The following is a 16,829-nucleotide window of genomic DNA, read 5'->3' as shown; positions in this document are numbered from 1 at the left end:
ATCTGGCTAATTAGGCAGTGCAGGCAGGGCCCTGACAGCTCCTTTGTTACCCACCGCGACCTGAGATAAGCACGAGGAAAGTGGTGTCACAGGGGAAACTGAGGCACGGTGCAAGGTGGGAGCAGCCAGTGGGGGGGGGTCCGTGGCAGTTGCCGAGGGGCTTGGGGCTGGCACGGCGCACAGCTGTGCCGGGTGGCCAGGGCTGGATGCGGCATGACAAGAACTGGAGGAAACCGGAGCCGTCCCCAGCGTCCTGTGGCTCCCAGCCTGTAATCCATCCCCAAACCCCACAGCGGGGCTGGATCCAGCCCCCAGCCTGGGGCTCCGGTCCCTCCATCTGGCCCCAAATCTTTGCTGAGGGTCCAGCCCCAGGGACATGGGGAGCCGGCGTGGGCAGGATCCAGTCCTGCTCGAGCACAGCCCGGCTGGCAGAGCCCCCCACCTGCTTCCTTGGGGTCTCTCTAATCGCTGCCTGCGCTGATTTATGGCCTTTTTCCCTCTTATCTAATTTGAGGAAGGAACAAGATTACAACCTTGAGCTTTTCCAGCCCCATGCCGCAGATTGCTGCAGACCAACGCCCCAGAAGGGACCATGCACGGTAGTGACACCCCCCCCCGCCCAAGCAAGGTGGGCTTCCCCGCTGCCATGCCTCATTTTCCCCCATGGGACGGCAGTGCCTCAGTTTCCCCCATGGAGGTGGCTGTGCCTCAGTTTCCCCCTTAGGGTGGTCAGGGAAGGGTTAAGCCTCCCCCCCAGCCCCTGTCCCTGAAGGGTTCAACCCTGATTGATTTTGCTCCCCGCCTCCTGCTGCAGTTTCTCCATTTCACCCGCTCCAGGGGGAGCGGTAATGGACTCTGGCAATGAGGTAATTAACGGCTCTGCTCCCTGGCAAAGCTGCCCGCCCCAGCGGCACCACGGCCTGGCCCCACTAACGAGGGTTAATGAAGGTTGGGGGGTCCCGGGCCCGATTCTGCCTCTTGCAGCCAACGCAACTGCAAAGAGTCACTGGTGGGCCACAGCCGCATCCTGCACAGGGGGTCCCACCCCAGCCCAGCTGCCCTCCTGCTCCCCGATGCTGCTGCCACCTCGGATGCTGGTGGGGCTGGGTTTGCTCCCTGGGGGGTCCCGCTCCCCCAGAAGCCCCTATGGGGACCCCCGGGTCCCTCCTAAGGAGTCCAACCATGTGTTCTGGGGTTCCCCCTCCCTCCCAAGGATGGGGGGGATGGTTTTTGGGGATGCAGCTGTGTCCCAGCACTGTGGGTCCCGGGGGGGCTGAGCACTGGCTGGACCCTGCGCAGCCCCCAGCTGCCCCTAAGTGCACTTGGGGGTCCCCGTCCTCTCCGGCACCGGGGGTCTCAGGGGAGCTGCAAAGGCATCTCGGTGCTAAGGCACAGCTGAAGTGTCCCTGAGCAATATTTCCCCACTGCCCTGGGGACACCTTCCCCACCGCCCGGGGGACACCTGCCCCACCGCCCGGGGGACACCCTGGGGACACCTTATTTAAGAGCATCAGGGGGCAGCAGCGGGGGGGGTACTTCCACACCAGGTTCCTGGCTCTGGATGTCCCCAGCTTTTCCCGGCCCTGATGTCCCCAGCCCAGGACCCCTCTGCATCCGCAACCCCCACGGCCTTGGTGCCCATCCCTGCTCTGGGAAGTGCCATTTCGGGGTGGCCACAGCAGACCCCCAGCTGCGGGTGGGCTTGATCCTAATGGAACCCCGGGGCTGGTAAGGGGGAGGGGGGGCAGCTGAGCCACCCTGGGACATGAAAATCTTTATGAGTGATTAGAGCTATTACTGTAGCGAGGAAAAGCAATTAACGGCGCCTTGACATCAGTTGAGGCCGGCTAATGTACGTGTGCTTGCTGGGAGCGGGGGGCGGCTGGGCATGGGGAGGTGGGGGACACATGTGGTGCTGAGCTGCCTGGCCAGGGGTCCCAGGATGGGGGTGAGACGTGATGGGGGATCCTGGGATGTAGGTGGGATGTATGGTCAGGAGCCCAGGATATAGGTTAGTAGGTGTGATATATGGCCAGGATCCTGGGATACAGGGCTGGTGCAAGGGCAGGGATTCCAGGATATGGGGGTGATGTATGGCCAGGGATCCCAGGATGCAGGGGAAACACATGGCCAGGGATCCCGCCATGTAGGGATGGGGTGTCTGGGATGTGGGGGTGATACATGCCGGTGATCCTGGGATGCAGAGATGATGTGTTTCTGGGATTCTGGGATGTGGGGATGTGTGCCTGGGGTGCTGAGAGGCAGGGACAACGTGTGCCTGGGATCCTGGGATGCAGGGATGATATGTGCCCAGGATGTTTGGATGCAGGAAAGATGTGTGCCTGGGATGCGGGAATGATGTGTACCTGGGATGTCAGGATGCGGGGACAATGTATGCCCAGGATGCTGGGATGAAGGTATGATGTGTGCCCAGGATGCAGGGAAGATCTGTGCCTGGGATGCCAGGACAATGTGTGCCTGGGATGGCGGGATGCAGCAACAACGTGTGCTCGGGGTGCAGGGACGATGTGTGCCCGGGCTGCAGGGATCCTGGGACGATGTGTGCCCGGGATGCTGGGCACCAGCCCCGGGCTCTGCTCTGCGCTGCCACCAGATGCTGCTGTTAAGCCGAAGGAAACCCCTGTCCCCGCTGCCCCTCACAGCACGAGAGCAGCAGCCGCTCGGCCGGGGGTCCCGTCTGCCCACCCCCCCCGACCCTGCGGGACACCCCAGATCAAGGCCTGCACCCATGGGTGCCAGCCCTGGGTGGGGACCTCTGGGGAGGAGAAGCCGGGGCTGGGTACAGAGCTCCCCACTCTCGGCGGTGCCACGGTCTCCATCCGCTCCTGCGCAGAGTCCTGCTGTCACCAGCCGTGGGGCGGGCAGAGCTGGCCCCACTGCTGAGGGGTCACTGGTCCCCACAGAGACCTCAGGGGATGAGGACACCATCCTGGGACAGCACTGGGACCCGGTCGAGGGGCCGCGCTGGGATGTCCCCACGGACCCCCCACCCCACCCAGCACCGTGTGCGAGCAGCCCCGGTGATGTTGTTCCAAAACATGCTGGTTTCTGGCCAGAAAAAAAAAAAAAAAAAGAAAAAACCCTAAGGTTTTTTATTTTTTTCCCTTTTCCGTAGTCATCTCCGCGTCCAAACTTCCTGAGAGTGGCTCTGGCCCTCCCTCCACTTCCGACGGCTGCGCTGTGCCGTCCCGGCCGGCTGAGGCAACGGGCCAGGCCAGCCCCGCGTGGGGGGCCATCGCACCCCAACCCTGCCTGCCACCACGGCCCCTGGCCAGGTGAGTGCCACCATCCCCAGCCTGGGGCAACTTGGGTCCTGGGGGTGGGTTTGGGGGGATTTGCACTGTGCCCTGCCAGGGTGCTGCTGGAGGCAATGGTCCCGAGTACCATGGCGGGGGCTTGGGGACATTGCAGGTCCCCATGGCCGAGGCAAAGGGACAGTGGCAGGGGGGGGAAACGGTGGTGGGGGGACAGCGGATGGGGTGTGGGACGGTGCTGCAACACCCCGTGGTGACCCCATTGCTGACCCTAACCCTGACCCTAACCCCAACCCCAACCCCAACCCTAACCTTCACCCTCACCCCCCTCACCCTCACCCAGCCCCATCCCTGTGGGTTCGCAGCCCCTGGAGGAAACGTGTCAGCCCTTGGAGGAAGCACGGGGGCACAGATAGTGGCTCCGGGGGGGGCCCCAGCACAGTGTCCCCCCTGGGGATGGGCCAGAGCTGGTCCCCTGGTCCCCAGCCCTCACCCCATTCCCCCCCCCCCATCACTGGCGGGCCATGGTCCCCATCCTGCTTGGGGGGTGCTTGGAGCACCCATGGGTTGGGGAGCGCTGGCTCTTGTGGGGTCTCTTGCCACTATGGCAACTTTGGGGGGACTCTTCCTCACTGCTGGGCCCCCCAACGAGGAGCAGATGGGGCCTGCCGGTGTGTTTTGATGAATCCTCGCTTTTCCTGCCAGCATCTCCCAGCGGTTCCTGTTGTTGCAGCCATGTTGGGACCCCCCGACCCCCTCCCTACATTGCTAGAGCAGGGGATGGGGCCGGATGGGGAGGGCTGGGAGGGTGCCCCCAGCTCTGCTCCCTGGGGGGGTCCAGGGGAGGGAATTTTGCCTGTGGATGAGCAATTAATTCCTCACCGCCAGGAGCTGATGGGAAATGGGGTGAAACTTTCCCACTAAACGGTTTTTCCACCCAAAACTGGCTGCTCCGGGACAAAGGGGTCGCTCCCTCCCTCCACCCCCTTATTTGGCCCCAAACCACAGCACAGCCCTGGCGAGGGGGAGGATGGACTCGGGGGGCTGCGGAGGACAGCACTTTTGGGGTGTCCCATGGCTGGAGTGGCATGGAAGTGGCCATAAATCCAGCTGTGCCGACCAGGAAACCTCTGTTTCCTCCCCCGGCACGCGTGTGTTTAGCCATAAAACACGCGTCCCGGTAAACACAGCACCGCAGGCTCGGGGGGCTCGCTGTCCCTCCCCTGCTGCCGGCCCCCAAGCTGGCAGTGATCCCAGAGCCGCCCCGGCAAAGCCAGACCCTTGCTGGGTTGAGCAAGAAGCCAATGGATCCAGGAAACGCAACTGGGAATAAACATGAAACGGGTTGAAACGGGGCCACGAGGCGCCATGCCAGGGCTGGGAGCCGCTGTGCCGAACTCCTCCCCGGCACCCCGGGTACCCCCCCCCCCCAGCAGCATCCCACACCGGGATGGGGTGTGGTGGGAGACGTCGTGGTGATGCCAGGATGCAGCCCTGGGGTGTCTCGGGATGCGGAGATAGGGCTGCGTGGGGCCACCCAGGCTGCTGAGCGGCCATGCCTCAGTTTCCCCTTGGCACGGGCCGGTGCTGGGGGAGCAGCAGGGGCCGGGGTTGGGGCTGTTCCTGTGCACAGAGGAATGCAAAGCCAGCTCCGAGGGGAGGCTGGATCCTGTGCCGAAGCCCGGGCCGGGGGCGGTGGGTGGGGAGCGGGAATGCAGCGAGGCGGAGGGCGAAGCTGTCTCCCCGCTGTCTCCCCGTGCAGGATGGTGCTGCGGGCCGCGGTGCTGGCGATACACGCCTGTCTCCTGGCTGCCCTCCGCCCCAGCGACCCCAATGTCTGCAGCTACTGGGAGAGGTAGGAAGGAATGGGGGGACTGGGGCGGGGGGGGGCGGGTGACAGCGGTGAGGCCTCCCAGGACCCACCATCACCCCACGTCCTCTCCTTCGGCAGCTTCACGGCGGCGGTGAAGGAGTCCTACACCAAACCCCACGTCGTGTCCTCCACTGAGCCCTGTCCCAGGGCGCTGGGCTCCCCCCTGCCCTGCCTGCAGCAGAGGTGGGAGCAGCCCTGGCCGCACCTTGGGGACTGCAGGGTGTCCCCATGGCTATGGTGGGGGGGCTGGAGCGGGTCTGTCCCACTGCGGGGTGTCCCTACGGCTATGGGGGGGGCTGGAGCGGGGCTGTCCCACTGCGGGGTGTCCCCATGGCTATGGGGGGGCTGGAGTGGGGCTGTTCCCATCCTAACGGTGCTGGTGCGGGGTGCAGGATAGTGTACCGCACCGAGTACCGGCAGGCAGTCCGGACCGATTACCGGAGACGCTACCAGTGCTGCCTGGGCTACTACGAGAGCCGGGACACCTGCGTCCGTGAGTGGGGCAAGCAGGGCGAGCGGGGGGGGTCCCGGGGGCCGTATCCTGGCTCCTTAAAGCCCGTCCCCCCCCGGCTTTGTCCCCACAGCACGCTGCACCCAGGAGTGCGTCCATGGCCGGTGCGTGGCTCCCGACCTCTGCCAGTGCGAGCCGGGCTGGCGGGGCACCAACTGCTCCAGCGGTGAGGGATGGGTGTCGGGGTGCTGGGTGGGGGGGGCACAGAGGTGGGGACCCCCAGCTGGGGGTGGCAGGGTGGGGCAGCGGCTTTCACTGGAGAGCTGGGCAGCCTGGGGTGGGACATCCCGGCGGTTAATGGGGATGGGGAGAGGGATGGAGATTGGGATGGGATGGAGATGGGATTGGGATAGGGATGGGATATGGATGAGATTGGGATGGGATGGATAATAGAATGGGGACAGGGAATGGGATGGGGATGGAGATGGGATGGGATACACATGAGTTGGAGATAGGATGAGGATGGGATGGGCATGGGAATGGGATGGAGATGGAGAATGGAATGGGGCTGGGGTGGGATGGGGATGGACATAGGAGGAGGATGGGATGAAGATGGATGATGGGGCTGGGATGGGGAGGTACCGGTGGTCTCCCCCATGCAGAGTGTGATGAGCAGTCGTGGGGGCCGGGTTGCGGACACCGCTGCAACTGCCACCACGGGGCCCCCTGCGACCCTCTGAGTGGGGTCTGCTCCTGCCCCCCCGGCTTTGCCGACCCACTGTGCCACCAGCCATGCCCACCCGGCACCTACGGCCAGGGCTGCCGCCTGCCCTGCCCCTGCCACCACCGGGCCCCCTGCAATGCCTCCACCGGCGCCTGCCTCTGCCCCCCAGGGCTGGCTGGCCCCCTGTGAGTAGGGGCTCCTCACTCTGCACCACCCCCCCCAACCCTGGCACCCACCCGGGTGGGGGTCCCGCTCACCCTTCGCCCCCCTCTCCCTGCAGCTGCGAGGTGCACTGCCCCGAGGGGACGCCCTGCAGCAACCCCTGCCCTTGCCAGAATGGGGGGATCTGCCACCCCGCCAGCACTGGCACTTGCGTCTGCCCCCATGGATGGATGGTAGGTGGGCTGCGACCCCCCCTCAATGCGGTCCCTGCCTCAGTTTCCCCCGTTGACCCTGGTGCTCCTTTGCAGGGGGAGATCTGCTCTGTGCCGTGCCCCCCCGGGCGCTTCGGTCCCGGCTGTCAGGGCGAGTGTCATTGCCACAACAGGGGCCACTGTGACCCCCATGGGGGACAGTGCCAGTGTGCCCCCGGCTTCACCGGAGAGCAGTGAGGCGGGGGGACCGGGCATGGGGGGGACAGGGGGTTGGGGGGCAGGGGGGATGTGGTGTGACACACGGGGACAGGGCACTTTGGGATGGGGGTCCATGGGCCTGGGGGGCAGATGGGGACAGGAGCGTAGGGGACAGGGGCACACTGGGCTGGGGGCAGATGGAGATGGGGGTGCACAGGGAAGGAGCACAGGGGTACAGCGGATGGCTGGGGGTACGCGGGGATGAGTCACATGGGGACAGGGCCACCCAGCCCCACTGCTGCCAGTGCCAGGTCTCTGTACAGGCAGGGCCACCCCAGCTCCCCCAGCCTGGCATGCAATGAGCTGGACGGCCTCAGTTTGGGGCAGGTTGGGGGGAGTCCAGTAACCACCTCTGCTCCTGGTGGGGCCATATCACCCCCTTTTGCCCCGCCCCCCCCGCAGGTGCCGGGAGAGGTGCCCGGTGGGGCGGTACGGGCAGGATTGCCAGGAGAGCTGTGACTGTGCCAACGGGGGCCAGTGCTTCCACGTGGACGGGGGCTGCCTGTGCGAAGCCGGCTTCCAGGGCAGCCGCTGCGAGGAGCGGCTGTGCCTACCCGGCCTCTACGGCCTCCACTGCCAGAGCCGCTGCCTCTGCCACCCCCAGCACAGCCAGAGGTAGGACCCCCCAATCCCACCCTAGCTCCGCCCCAGCACCCTTGCCTCCCCCCTGCACCATCACCTCTCCCAGCACCCCCACCTTCCCCCCAGCACCCTCGCCTCCCCCCAGCACCCTCACCTCCCCTCAGCACCCTCGCTGAGCAAGCTGGGAAGCTGGCTGGGTGGCCAAGAAGAGGTTAAACCCCCTCTGGGGCAGGTGCTTTGTGCCCCCCCTCCCACTTGCAAAGCTCCTTCCCAGCACACCCAGTGCCCCATACCGGGGTGCTGAGCGGGTACCCCCCCAGCTGCCACCCATTGCTCGGGGAGTGCATCTGCCACCCTGGCTGGGCCGGGCTCTTCTGCAATGAAAGTTGCCCCCCTGGTTCCTTCGGGGCTGGCTGCCTGCAGACCTGCCTCTGCCTCCATGGGGGGACCTGTGACGGGACCACCGGCCGCTGCCACTGCCCTCCCGGCTACACGGTGCGGGAGGCACGGGGGCCTGGTGGTGCTGGGACAGCATGTGGAGTGGGGTGGGGGTCTGGGCATCCCTAGGGGGAGAGTGGGGGTCTGGGGGGTTCTGGGGGGAAGGGTGGGGGTCTGTGTGGTCCTAGGGGGGAGAGTGGGGGTCTGGAGACATCCTGAGGGGGAGCAGGGGGGTCCGGGTGGTCCTGAGGGGGGGGTCTGGGTGGCTGTGGGGGGAGTGCGGGGGTCTGGGTGGTCCTGGGGGGGGGGGAGTGTGGAGGTCTGGGTGGTTCTGAGGGGAAGCATGGGGCCTGGGCATCCCTGGGGGGAAACACGGGGGCCTGGGCATCCTTGGGGATAGGTTGGGGCTCTTGTTGTCTCTGGGGGCAGTTTTGGGGTCTGGGCATCCCTTGGTGTGGTGGGGAGGGGCATGGGCATGTGGGCATTCCTGGGGGGCAGCTTGGGGGGTCGAGGCAACCTTGGGGTTCCCATGGTGGGATGGGGTTTTGGGGGTCACCCACTCTCCCTCCAGCACCAGGATGCCAAGAGGAGAGACGGGGAGGGGACGGGGTGTCCCCAGACTCCTGGGTCCTTTCCCCAGCCCTGGGTGGGGGTCCCAGCTGTCCTGAAGTCTTCTCCCCCCACCCCCAGGATGAGCACTGCTCCTCCTTGTGCCCCCCCGACACCTTTGGGATGAACTGCTCGGGGCGCTGCTCCTGCCAGCATGCCCTCGCCTGCTCCCCCCTCGACGGCTCCTGTCTCTGCAAGGAAGGTGGGTGCACACCAGGGTGGGGGGGTGTCCCTATCCCCGTCCCCACGCCCACCCTACTGTCCCCTCATTCCGCAGGCTGGCACGGACCTGACTGCTCGATGCCATGTCCTGCCGGCACTTGGGGTCCCAGCTGCAACCGGAGCTGTGAGTGCGCCCATGGGGCTGCCTGTGACCCCCAAAGTGGGACCTGCAGCTGCCCCCCAGGCTGGCAGGGCCCCCGCTGCCTGCAGCCCTGCCCGGTGAGTCCTGCCGGCTGTGCCGGTGCTGCCTGCGCTGGGGTTTGGTGACACCATCCCGGGCACTGACCCCCTGACCTGGACTGGTACCCCAGAATGGGACGTTCGGGGTGAGCTGCGGGCAATGGTGTGATTGCGCCCACGCTGACGGCTGCGATCCAGTGACCGGAGAGTGCCGCTGCCTGCCCGGCTGGACAGGTAAGGGGCAGGGACCAGGGAGGCAGGGGACCCCACTATGCCTTCAGCCCTTGACCTTCATCCCTCATCCTCCTTGCAGGGCCGCAGTGCAAGCAGGGTTGTCTGCATGGCTTCTGGGGCCGAGGCTGCCTCATGCCCTGCTCCTGCCGCAACGGGGCTGCCTGCTCACCCCAGGATGGATCCTGCACCTGCGCCCCAGGGTACCGTGGCCCAACCTGCCAGCGCCGTGAGTGCCCTCCCCCCCAAAAAATTGTGGGTTGCTCCCAACCTACCCCCTCCCCACTGCCCCTCGACCCCTGGGGCTGAGACCAGACGCACTCATCTCGCCCCAGCTTGCCCGCCCGGCCGCTATGGCAAGCGCTGCTCCCTGAGCTGCTCCTGCGCCAATGGTTCCTCCTGCCACCCCACCAATGGCTCCTGCCTCTGCGCCCCGGGCTGGCATGGCCCTCGCTGCTCCCAACGTGAGTGGGGGTCTGGGAGGGGTCTGGGGGGGGGGGGAGAAGTGGGGTGTGGGGCTGACCTCATCCCTTGCTTCCCCCCCCACCCCCAGCCTGCGCCCCTGGCTCCTGGGGGGATGCTTGTGCCCAGCCCTGCCTGTGCCACCATGGGGGGACGTGCCACCCTGCTGAGGGGACATGCTACTGCCCGGCCGGCTGGACGGGGACACTCTGCGGAGAAGGTAGAATACATCATGGACACCCCCCCACCGTGGGTCTGCACCCCCTGGATCCAGCCTGGGGGTCCAGGGGGGGAAAGAGCGAGAACTGCCCAGGGCCGTATGGGTTACCCCAACCCAGCTCCGTCCTGGGCAGTATGGAGCTATATGGGCCCACTATGGAGCTATATGGGCCCAGTATGGAGCTATAGGGTCCCAGCGTGGAGGCATATGGTCCTGGGCAGTATGGAGCTCTGTGGTCCCCGTACAGAGCCATACAGTGCTGGGCAGTATGGCTCTGAATCCCCCACTCCCTGTGCCCCTAGCCTGCCCCCTCGGGACCTTCGGGCTCCAGTGCAACCAGCTCTGCCACTGCCCCCCCAATGTTACCTGCCACCCCGCCAGCGGGATGTGCTCCTGCGCCCCAGGCAGGATCGAGCCCCGCTGTGAGGCCGGTGAGTGGGCACAGAATGGGAGGGCCCCCGCCGGGGTCCCTGCCTCACCCTAAGGACTGTCCCCCCCCCCCCCCAACCCATAGGAACCCCCGAGCAGCCCTACACCATCGTGCCGGCCCCCCCAGTAGGCTACAGCTCCCTGGGGGTGGTGCTCAGCCTGGTGGCCCTGGTGGCATTGCTGGTGGCCGTGGTAGCTGTGGCCCTGTGTTACCGTCACTGGCAGAAGGGGAAAGAGAGCCGGCACCTGGCCGTGGCCTACACGGCGGGACAGACGGACACCTCCGACTACGTGGTGCCAGGTGAGCCCAGTGGTGGTGGGGATGCGGCCTCAGCCCCGGTGACCCCGCTGCACCAAGCTGACGCCTGTCCCCCCAGATGTTCCACCAAGCCACCATGCACACTACTACTCCAACCCCAGCTACCACACACTATCCCAGTGCACGCTGCCAGCCCCCGGCCCCGGCGTCCAGGACAGGGCCAGCTCCCTCAAGGTACGGCACGGCACAGCGTGGCACCCAGCAGTGTGGCATGGTGCAGCATGGCACTGCACAGTGCACCATGGTGCCAGCACGGTGTTGCACACCATGGTGTTGCATGGTGTTGCATGGTGCACCATGGTTTTGCACAGTACACTATGATGTTGCATGGTGTGGCACGGTGTTGCACATTGCATCATGATGGTGCAGCACGGTGCACTGTGGTGTTGTGTGGTCTACTGTGGTGCAGCATGATGTTGCACGGTGCACCACGGCATGGCACGGCACCGCTGCCAGGAGCCTCGTGGCCAACCCATCCCCTGTTTGGGCTCCAGGTGCCCAGCACCCAGCTCTTCCCCGGCGCGGAGAGACCCTACGGCCCCGAAGGCAACGCCACACTGCCCCCAGACTGGAAGCACCTCGGGGCACCGGCCCTGGGCCCCAGGGGTAAGGGGGGGTTGGGGGGGCTGCAGCTCCCAGGGAGCTGGTGGGGATCTTGGCTGGAGCAGGGTCCCCTCCCTGCTCAAGATCCACCAGGAAGGTGCTGGCGTGGGTTGGGTGGTGACCCCAAACTTGTCCCCTTACAGGGGGGCAGCTGGACCGGAGCTACAGCTGCAGCCTGGGGAAGTACAACAGCAAAGGTACAGGGTGGGATGGGGAGGGATGGGGAAGGGACCAGGATGGGGAAGGGAAGGGATGGAGATGGGGATGGGGTCAGGAAAGGACAGGACTGGGATGGGGAAGGGCTGGGGTGGGGAAGGGACAGGGATGGGATGGGGAAAGGATGAGGATGAGATGGGGATGGGGAAGAGACAGGGATGGGATGGGGATGGGTATGAGAGAGCAATGAGATGGGGATGGGATGGGGTTGGGTGGGGAACGGATGGGGCTGGGGTAGGGAACAGATGGGGCTGGGACTTGCCTGGGACACAGCCAGACACAGCTGCTCCCTCTCCCCTGTGCTCCCTGCCATGGGGAGCCCTCCCCCCAACCCCTTCTCCCCCAGACCACTCCCCGGACGGCCTGGGGGCCAGCACCAGCTCCCTGGCCAGTGAGAACCCCTACGCCACCATCAAGGAGCTGCCCCCTGCCACCGCCAAGGCCCCTGAGGGCAGCTACATGGAGATGAAATCCCCTGTCCAACGGGAGATGTCCTACGCCGAGATAGGGCTCCTAGAGGAGCCATCCCAGGAGGGTACGGCTGGGGGTGTCCCCTGGGTCTGGTGAGCCCAGCCAGGGGGGACACGGCCCCGGTGACGGGGGCTGCATGGCCTGGGGGGGACACAGTGCTGGTGACGAGGGCTGCATGGCTCAGGGGAGGTCATGGCCCCAGTGATGGGGGCTGCATGGCTCGGGAGGGGCGTGGCGCTGGCAACGGGTGCTGCATGGCTCTGGGGGGAACAGGGTCCCAGTGACAGGGCTGCATGGCTCTGAGGGGGGTCATGGAGCTGGTGATGGGGGCTGCATGGCTCAGGGGGAAACATGACCCCAGTAACGGGGGCTGCATGGCTGGGGGGGGGGGGGGGGTGTCCTGGTGCTGGTGACAGGCTGCATGGCCTGGGTGGGACTCCTTGCAGCCTCTTCTTGTCCCTGCAGAGAGTTGCCCCGGGGGTGCTGAAGGCGTGACCCCTGCAGATGCCCCCAACCATTACGACTCCCCCAAGAACAGCCACATCCCCAGCCACTATGATGTGCCGCCCACCCGCCATTACCCGCCGTCCCCCCCGCTGCGCAGGAAGGACCGCTGAGGGACTGTGGGGACCCCCCCACACCCCACCCCGGGGGGGCCGGGGTACCCCAGGACTGTCCCTGTACCCGAGCCCGAGGGGGAGGACACGGGCTGTGAATAAAGGGGTTGTCGGTGCGGTGTGAGCTGGGGCTGCCTGCAGCCGTGTCCCTGGGGTCTGCATGGGGTGGGGGGAGGGGGATGGACCTCCATGGCACCGGGGGGAGGAAGGGATGGCCGGCTGGGGTGGGGGCCTGGGGGGGGGCACAGGCGTGGTATCAGGGATGGACTTGGTGATGGGCCCAGTAAAGGCCCAGTGATGGTCCAACGGTGGCCCCAGGAAAGGGGGGCCCAGCGCTGGGCCCGGTCAGGGCTCAGTCACGGCCCAGTGCAGGCCCAGTGCTCCCAGTATCGCTGCCCAGTGCCCGGCTTCTCCCACCACGGGCTGCCGAGGTGGCGGCCCCGCCCCCTTTCGCTCCGCCCCCGCCCCTTTCCGTACCGGCCCTGCCTCTTCTTTGCCACCCCGCCCCTTCCAGGCTAACCCCGCTCTTTCCCCGCCAGCCCCACCCACCTAGACCCTGCTCCGCCCTTTCCCGGCCGGCCCCGCCCCGCGCAGGCGCCGCAGCGCCCCGACGCCCCGCCCCCCGCGGCGCGGCCGTTGCGTTGTCCGTTGGGAAGGGGCAGAGGCCGAGGAGTGAGGTTACAGCCAGACCTGGGACCCTCCCCCCCGCACCCCCATAGACCCCCCCAGGCCTGGGAACCCCTCAGGGCGGCCTCCATAGGGATCCCCATGGGCCCCACCGGCCCTGGGACACACCCTCCGCACTCCCATAGGCCCCCAGGCCTGGAAATCCCCCAGGGAGGCCTCCATAGGGACCCCCATTGGACACCCGACCCCGGGTCCCCCATAGGCCCCCCCCCCCCCCCAGCCCTGGAACCCCCCCCAGGGAGACTCCCATAGGGACCCCCATGGGGCTCACCCAACCCTGGGACCCTTTCTGACCCCAAGGACACCTCTACTGAGGCCCCCATAGAGCCCCCTGCCACTGGGACCCCCCTTTCCCCTTCCAGGGATTCCATAGGGACCCCATAGAGCTCCTTGTCCGTGGGACTCCCCTCACCCACATAGGGATCCCCATAGGGCCCCCAGCCCTGGGACCCTCATAGGGCCCTCAGACCCCCCCCCGTCATTTGCTTAGGGACACTCATAGGCCCCCCCCCCCCCCAAGCCCTGGGACCCCCCCAGGAAGGCCTCCACAGGCCCTTGGGACCACCCTGCAGCCCCACAGGGCCACCAGGCCTGGGACTTCCACCCCACCCCAGGGAGACCCCCTAGGACCCCCCTCACCCCCTAGAGAGACCTCCGTAGGGCCCCCTGCCACTGGGACACCCCTTTCCCCTTGCAGGGATCCCCATAGGGACCTCACAGCCAAGAGACCCCCCATAAGGCCTTTTGTCCCTCGGACACCCCCCTGCCCTTCCCCCCCCCAGGGATCCCCATAGGGCCCCCAGCCCAGGGACCCTCATAGGGCCCTGGCGTCCACCCTCACCTGCATAGGGACCCCACTGAGACCCCCTGGCCCAGGGATGCTGGGGGCTTGGGTGCTGGGCAGGGCCAGCCCTGGGGCCAGGGGGTGCCAGGGGGCACTGACACCCCCCCCCCCCCCGGTGCCCCCCAGCTGCAGACCATGAGGCGGCGGGGGGAGCGGGTGCCCAGGGAGAAGGCAGCGGTGGCCGCAGAAGAGGAGATGAAGAGCACGGAGAGGAAGGCTGAGCAGGGCACAGGTGAGACCCTGGCAGGTGGGGGGGGGGCTGTGGGGGTCCCCCTTATGTCCCCCCCTTCCTGCCTGCCCTGCCTGCAGAGGAGTACCAGTGCACCGGCCTCCTGGAGCAGGACTTTCCCGAGCTCTGCACCCGGGCTGGCATCGCCAGTGTCCCCAAAGTCACCCTCCAGCCACCCCCAAGCTTCCCTGCCAATGGTGAGCGGGTTGGGGCGACACTGGAGTGTGGGAAGAGCCTGTGCCCGTGGGGTCCCTCCTGGGGGAGCACAGGGCTGCTGGCAGCACCCTCCAGCCCACCCTTGTCCCTGTCCCGCAGAGGAGCCCGCCGAGCTACCGCTGGCGGAGGTCCTCGCCCACATCCAGCGCAAGTACAGCTGCTTCCAGCCCTGCATCCAGGTGGAGAGGGAGCACGAGGACCCCCGGAGTGTCCGTGCCATCTTCCTGCGAGGTGGGTCCTGGGGAGCCCCAGGGTTCCCCCTGGCTCCCAGGGCTGAGGAACCCCTGGAAATCAGCCTGTGGGATCCCCCCCAAGCCATGCCAGTGCTCGTGGGAGGGGAGAGGCCACATCTGGGGGCTCTTCCCCCCATCTGCCCCCCCCATCCCGTGCCCTTGACCTCCTTGTCTCTGGCAGGCTGGAAGATCGAGGGGGACATGCTGGGGGTCCTGAGCCAGTGCCTGCCCGCCCTGGCTGGCCTGCAGGCAGTACAGTGAGTGCAGGCAGGGAGGGGGTCCCAGGCAGCCCCCCCTCAAGACACCAGCACATCCCCTCCCTGGCAGCAGGTCCTGATGCCCAGCTTTCTCTTCCCACAGCCTCTGGAAGGTTGGGCTGACAGAGCGGCTGCTCCCTGCGTTGGCGGCACTGCTGGCACACTGTCCTCATCTGCGGTACGCAGTTGGTTGAGGGGTGCTCCCTCGTTATTGCTAATTGAGGAACAGGGGTGTCGGGGAGGATCGTTAATGCTGGCTAGGGGTGGGGGGGTTTCCTCCACAGGATGCTCAGCCTGGAGGGAAACCCCTTGCCCGAGCCCACCTTCCACACGCTGATGGGGAGCAACAGCACGTGAGTCGGAGCTGGATCAAGCCACGCTTGGCTTATTTCCCCCCATGGGACCACTGATGGGTCCCCAGCTGCAGGCAGCCCCTGCCTGCTGCAAGACCCCCGTCCCCCCTGCCTCAGTGCAGGCAGCAAAGCCCAGGCCTCCACTGCCCATCCTGCAGGCTGGCCCACCTCTCGCTGCGCAACAACAGCATCGGGGACGCGGCCGCCCGGTTCATTGGGCAAAGCCTTTCCACCCTGAGCTCCTCCAACAGCCTGGTCTCGCTTGTCCTCAGCTTCAACCGCATCTCGGACCTTGGAGCCGGCTACATTGCCAAGGTGGGCAGCGGGAGGGGCTGCCTGCTGCGGGCAGGGGAGGGCTTGGGGGTCAGCTGGGTGCCCAGCACCCTGCACCCCAGCACCCATCCTGTCCCTCGGCCCTCCAGGGCTTGCGCTTGAACCGCTCCCTGCTCTCTCTGTCTCTGGCGAACAACGATATCGGCGACGTGGGGGCCACCAGGCTCGCCGAGGTGGGTGCCCCCCACCTCTCCGGGAGCAGGGTGCGTGGCTCACCTGCCCTGAGCCCAGCCCTGCTGCCTGCCAGGTCCTGGGGCCGTTTGCGCTGACGCATGCCGAAGTGGTAGAGAGGAGGCGGCTGCTCTTGGCGGAGGCGCTGGGATGGTTCCGCAAGGTGAGACTCCCCCGACTCCTTGTTCTGCGGGGGCCACGTTCCCTCCCTACCTCTGGGAAAGTTCGGAGGCTCCCAGCAGCCTGAGCACCCCTCTCCCCCAGACCCCAAAAGAGATGGAGGAACAGAGCGAGCGTCCCTCCAGCCTGCGTGGCAGCATGGCCCCCAACAAGCTGCCCCCGGCCAAGCACGGCAAAACCCCCGCCAAGAAGAAGGTGAGGAGGCAGGTGGCTGATGCGGGGAGCGGGGCGGGCAGGGGGAAGCCCAGCAGGCAGTTGCCAGATATCCCCGAGCTCCCCTGGCTTTGCGGGCAGGCGTTGCCCTAGGTGTGCTTCAGTTTCCCCAACCTCCCGGGGGAAGGCAGGGGGTCCGCAAGCCGCTGCCCACTGCCCCAATCCATTGCAGGAGCCGCTGCGGAGGGAGGAGGCCAGACAGTCCAAGAAGCGTGAGTGAGGGTCCGATGGGCTGGGGGGGCTCAGGGGGGGCTGCGCCTGTCTCAGCTCCCTCCCTGCTCTCCCGGCAGCACCAGAGCTGAGAGCTGCCCGCAGCAGAGATGCAAAACTGAGTGGCCAGGAGAAGCCGAGCCCAGAGGTGGGGGACACTGGGGGGATGGCGTGGGGAGGGGGTGCCCGACTCTGGCATCCCACACTCCCTCAGGGGCCCCCCCTGTGTCCAGGTGCCGGATCCGGCCAAGCCACTGCACCCGCTACTGGAGGCGGCCAGGCAGCACCAGGGCAGCATCATCCTGCCGGGAAACCGGGCACTCCTCAACCTCAACCTGACCCGTGAGTG

At 66.8% G+C, this 16,829-nt stretch overlaps 3 protein-coding genes across 6 annotated transcripts in view; 2 read left to right on the top strand and 1 right to left on the bottom strand.

Annotated features, from left to right (window-relative positions):
• MRPL24 (mitochondrial ribosomal protein L24) overlaps positions 1 to 16,829 on the bottom strand; it is a 79,680-nt gene that overhangs the window by 56,974 nt on the left and 5,877 nt on the right. The window lies entirely within an intron of this gene.
• Positions 826 to 12,678, top strand: PEAR1 (platelet endothelial aggregation receptor 1). The gene is given in 25 exon segments (XM_052796315.1): positions 826 to 866; positions 3,137 to 3,269; positions 3,272 to 3,296; positions 5,038 to 5,130; positions 5,227 to 5,331; positions 5,541 to 5,641; positions 5,733 to 5,825; positions 6,262 to 6,508; positions 6,604 to 6,718; positions 6,794 to 6,930; positions 7,358 to 7,570; positions 7,858 to 8,032; positions 8,666 to 8,786; positions 8,862 to 9,025; positions 9,118 to 9,220; positions 9,300 to 9,446; positions 9,553 to 9,681; positions 9,771 to 9,899; positions 10,202 to 10,330; positions 10,414 to 10,629; positions 10,706 to 10,821; positions 11,142 to 11,253; positions 11,394 to 11,447; positions 11,813 to 12,001; positions 12,403 to 12,678. Coding segments are annotated over 25 exon segments (3,216 nt in total). The 5' UTR covers positions 826 to 848; the 3' UTR covers positions 12,555 to 12,678.
• Positions 12,814 to 16,829, top strand: part of LRRC71 (leucine rich repeat containing 71) — a 4,619-nt gene continuing 603 nt past the window's right edge. The window contains exons 1-14 of one of the 4 annotated variants that reach the window (XM_052796317.1): positions 12,814 to 13,231; positions 14,212 to 14,317; positions 14,395 to 14,511; positions 14,630 to 14,761; positions 14,945 to 15,020; positions 15,124 to 15,198; positions 15,305 to 15,373; positions 15,532 to 15,688; positions 15,796 to 15,879; positions 15,954 to 16,040; positions 16,142 to 16,252; positions 16,443 to 16,482; positions 16,561 to 16,628; positions 16,714 to 16,822. In XM_052796317.1, the coding sequence (XP_052652277.1) occupies positions 14,221 to 14,317; positions 14,395 to 14,511; positions 14,630 to 14,761; positions 14,945 to 15,020; positions 15,124 to 15,198; positions 15,305 to 15,373; positions 15,532 to 15,688; positions 15,796 to 15,879; positions 15,954 to 16,040; positions 16,142 to 16,252; positions 16,443 to 16,482; positions 16,561 to 16,628; positions 16,714 to 16,822 (1,222 nt within the window). In that variant the 5' untranslated portion in view covers positions 12,814 to 13,231; positions 14,212 to 14,220. Of the gene's footprint in view, positions 13,232 to 13,623; positions 14,318 to 14,394; positions 14,512 to 14,629; positions 14,762 to 14,944; positions 15,021 to 15,123; positions 15,199 to 15,304; positions 15,374 to 15,531; positions 15,689 to 15,795; positions 15,880 to 15,953; positions 16,041 to 16,141; positions 16,253 to 16,442; positions 16,483 to 16,560; positions 16,629 to 16,713; positions 16,823 to 16,829 lie in introns of those variants that run through there. The other 3 variants (XM_052796319.1, XM_052796316.1, XM_052796320.1) reach the window with 3 other exon arrangements.

The sequence above is a fragment of the Harpia harpyja genome, chromosome 9 (genome assembly GCF_026419915.1).
Source record: "Harpia harpyja isolate bHarHar1 chromosome 9, bHarHar1 primary haplotype, whole genome shotgun sequence".
NCBI classification, from domain to species: domain Eukaryota; kingdom Metazoa; phylum Chordata; class Aves; order Accipitriformes; family Accipitridae; genus Harpia; species Harpia harpyja.
This window is presented reverse-complemented; position numbering and strand designations above follow the sequence as displayed.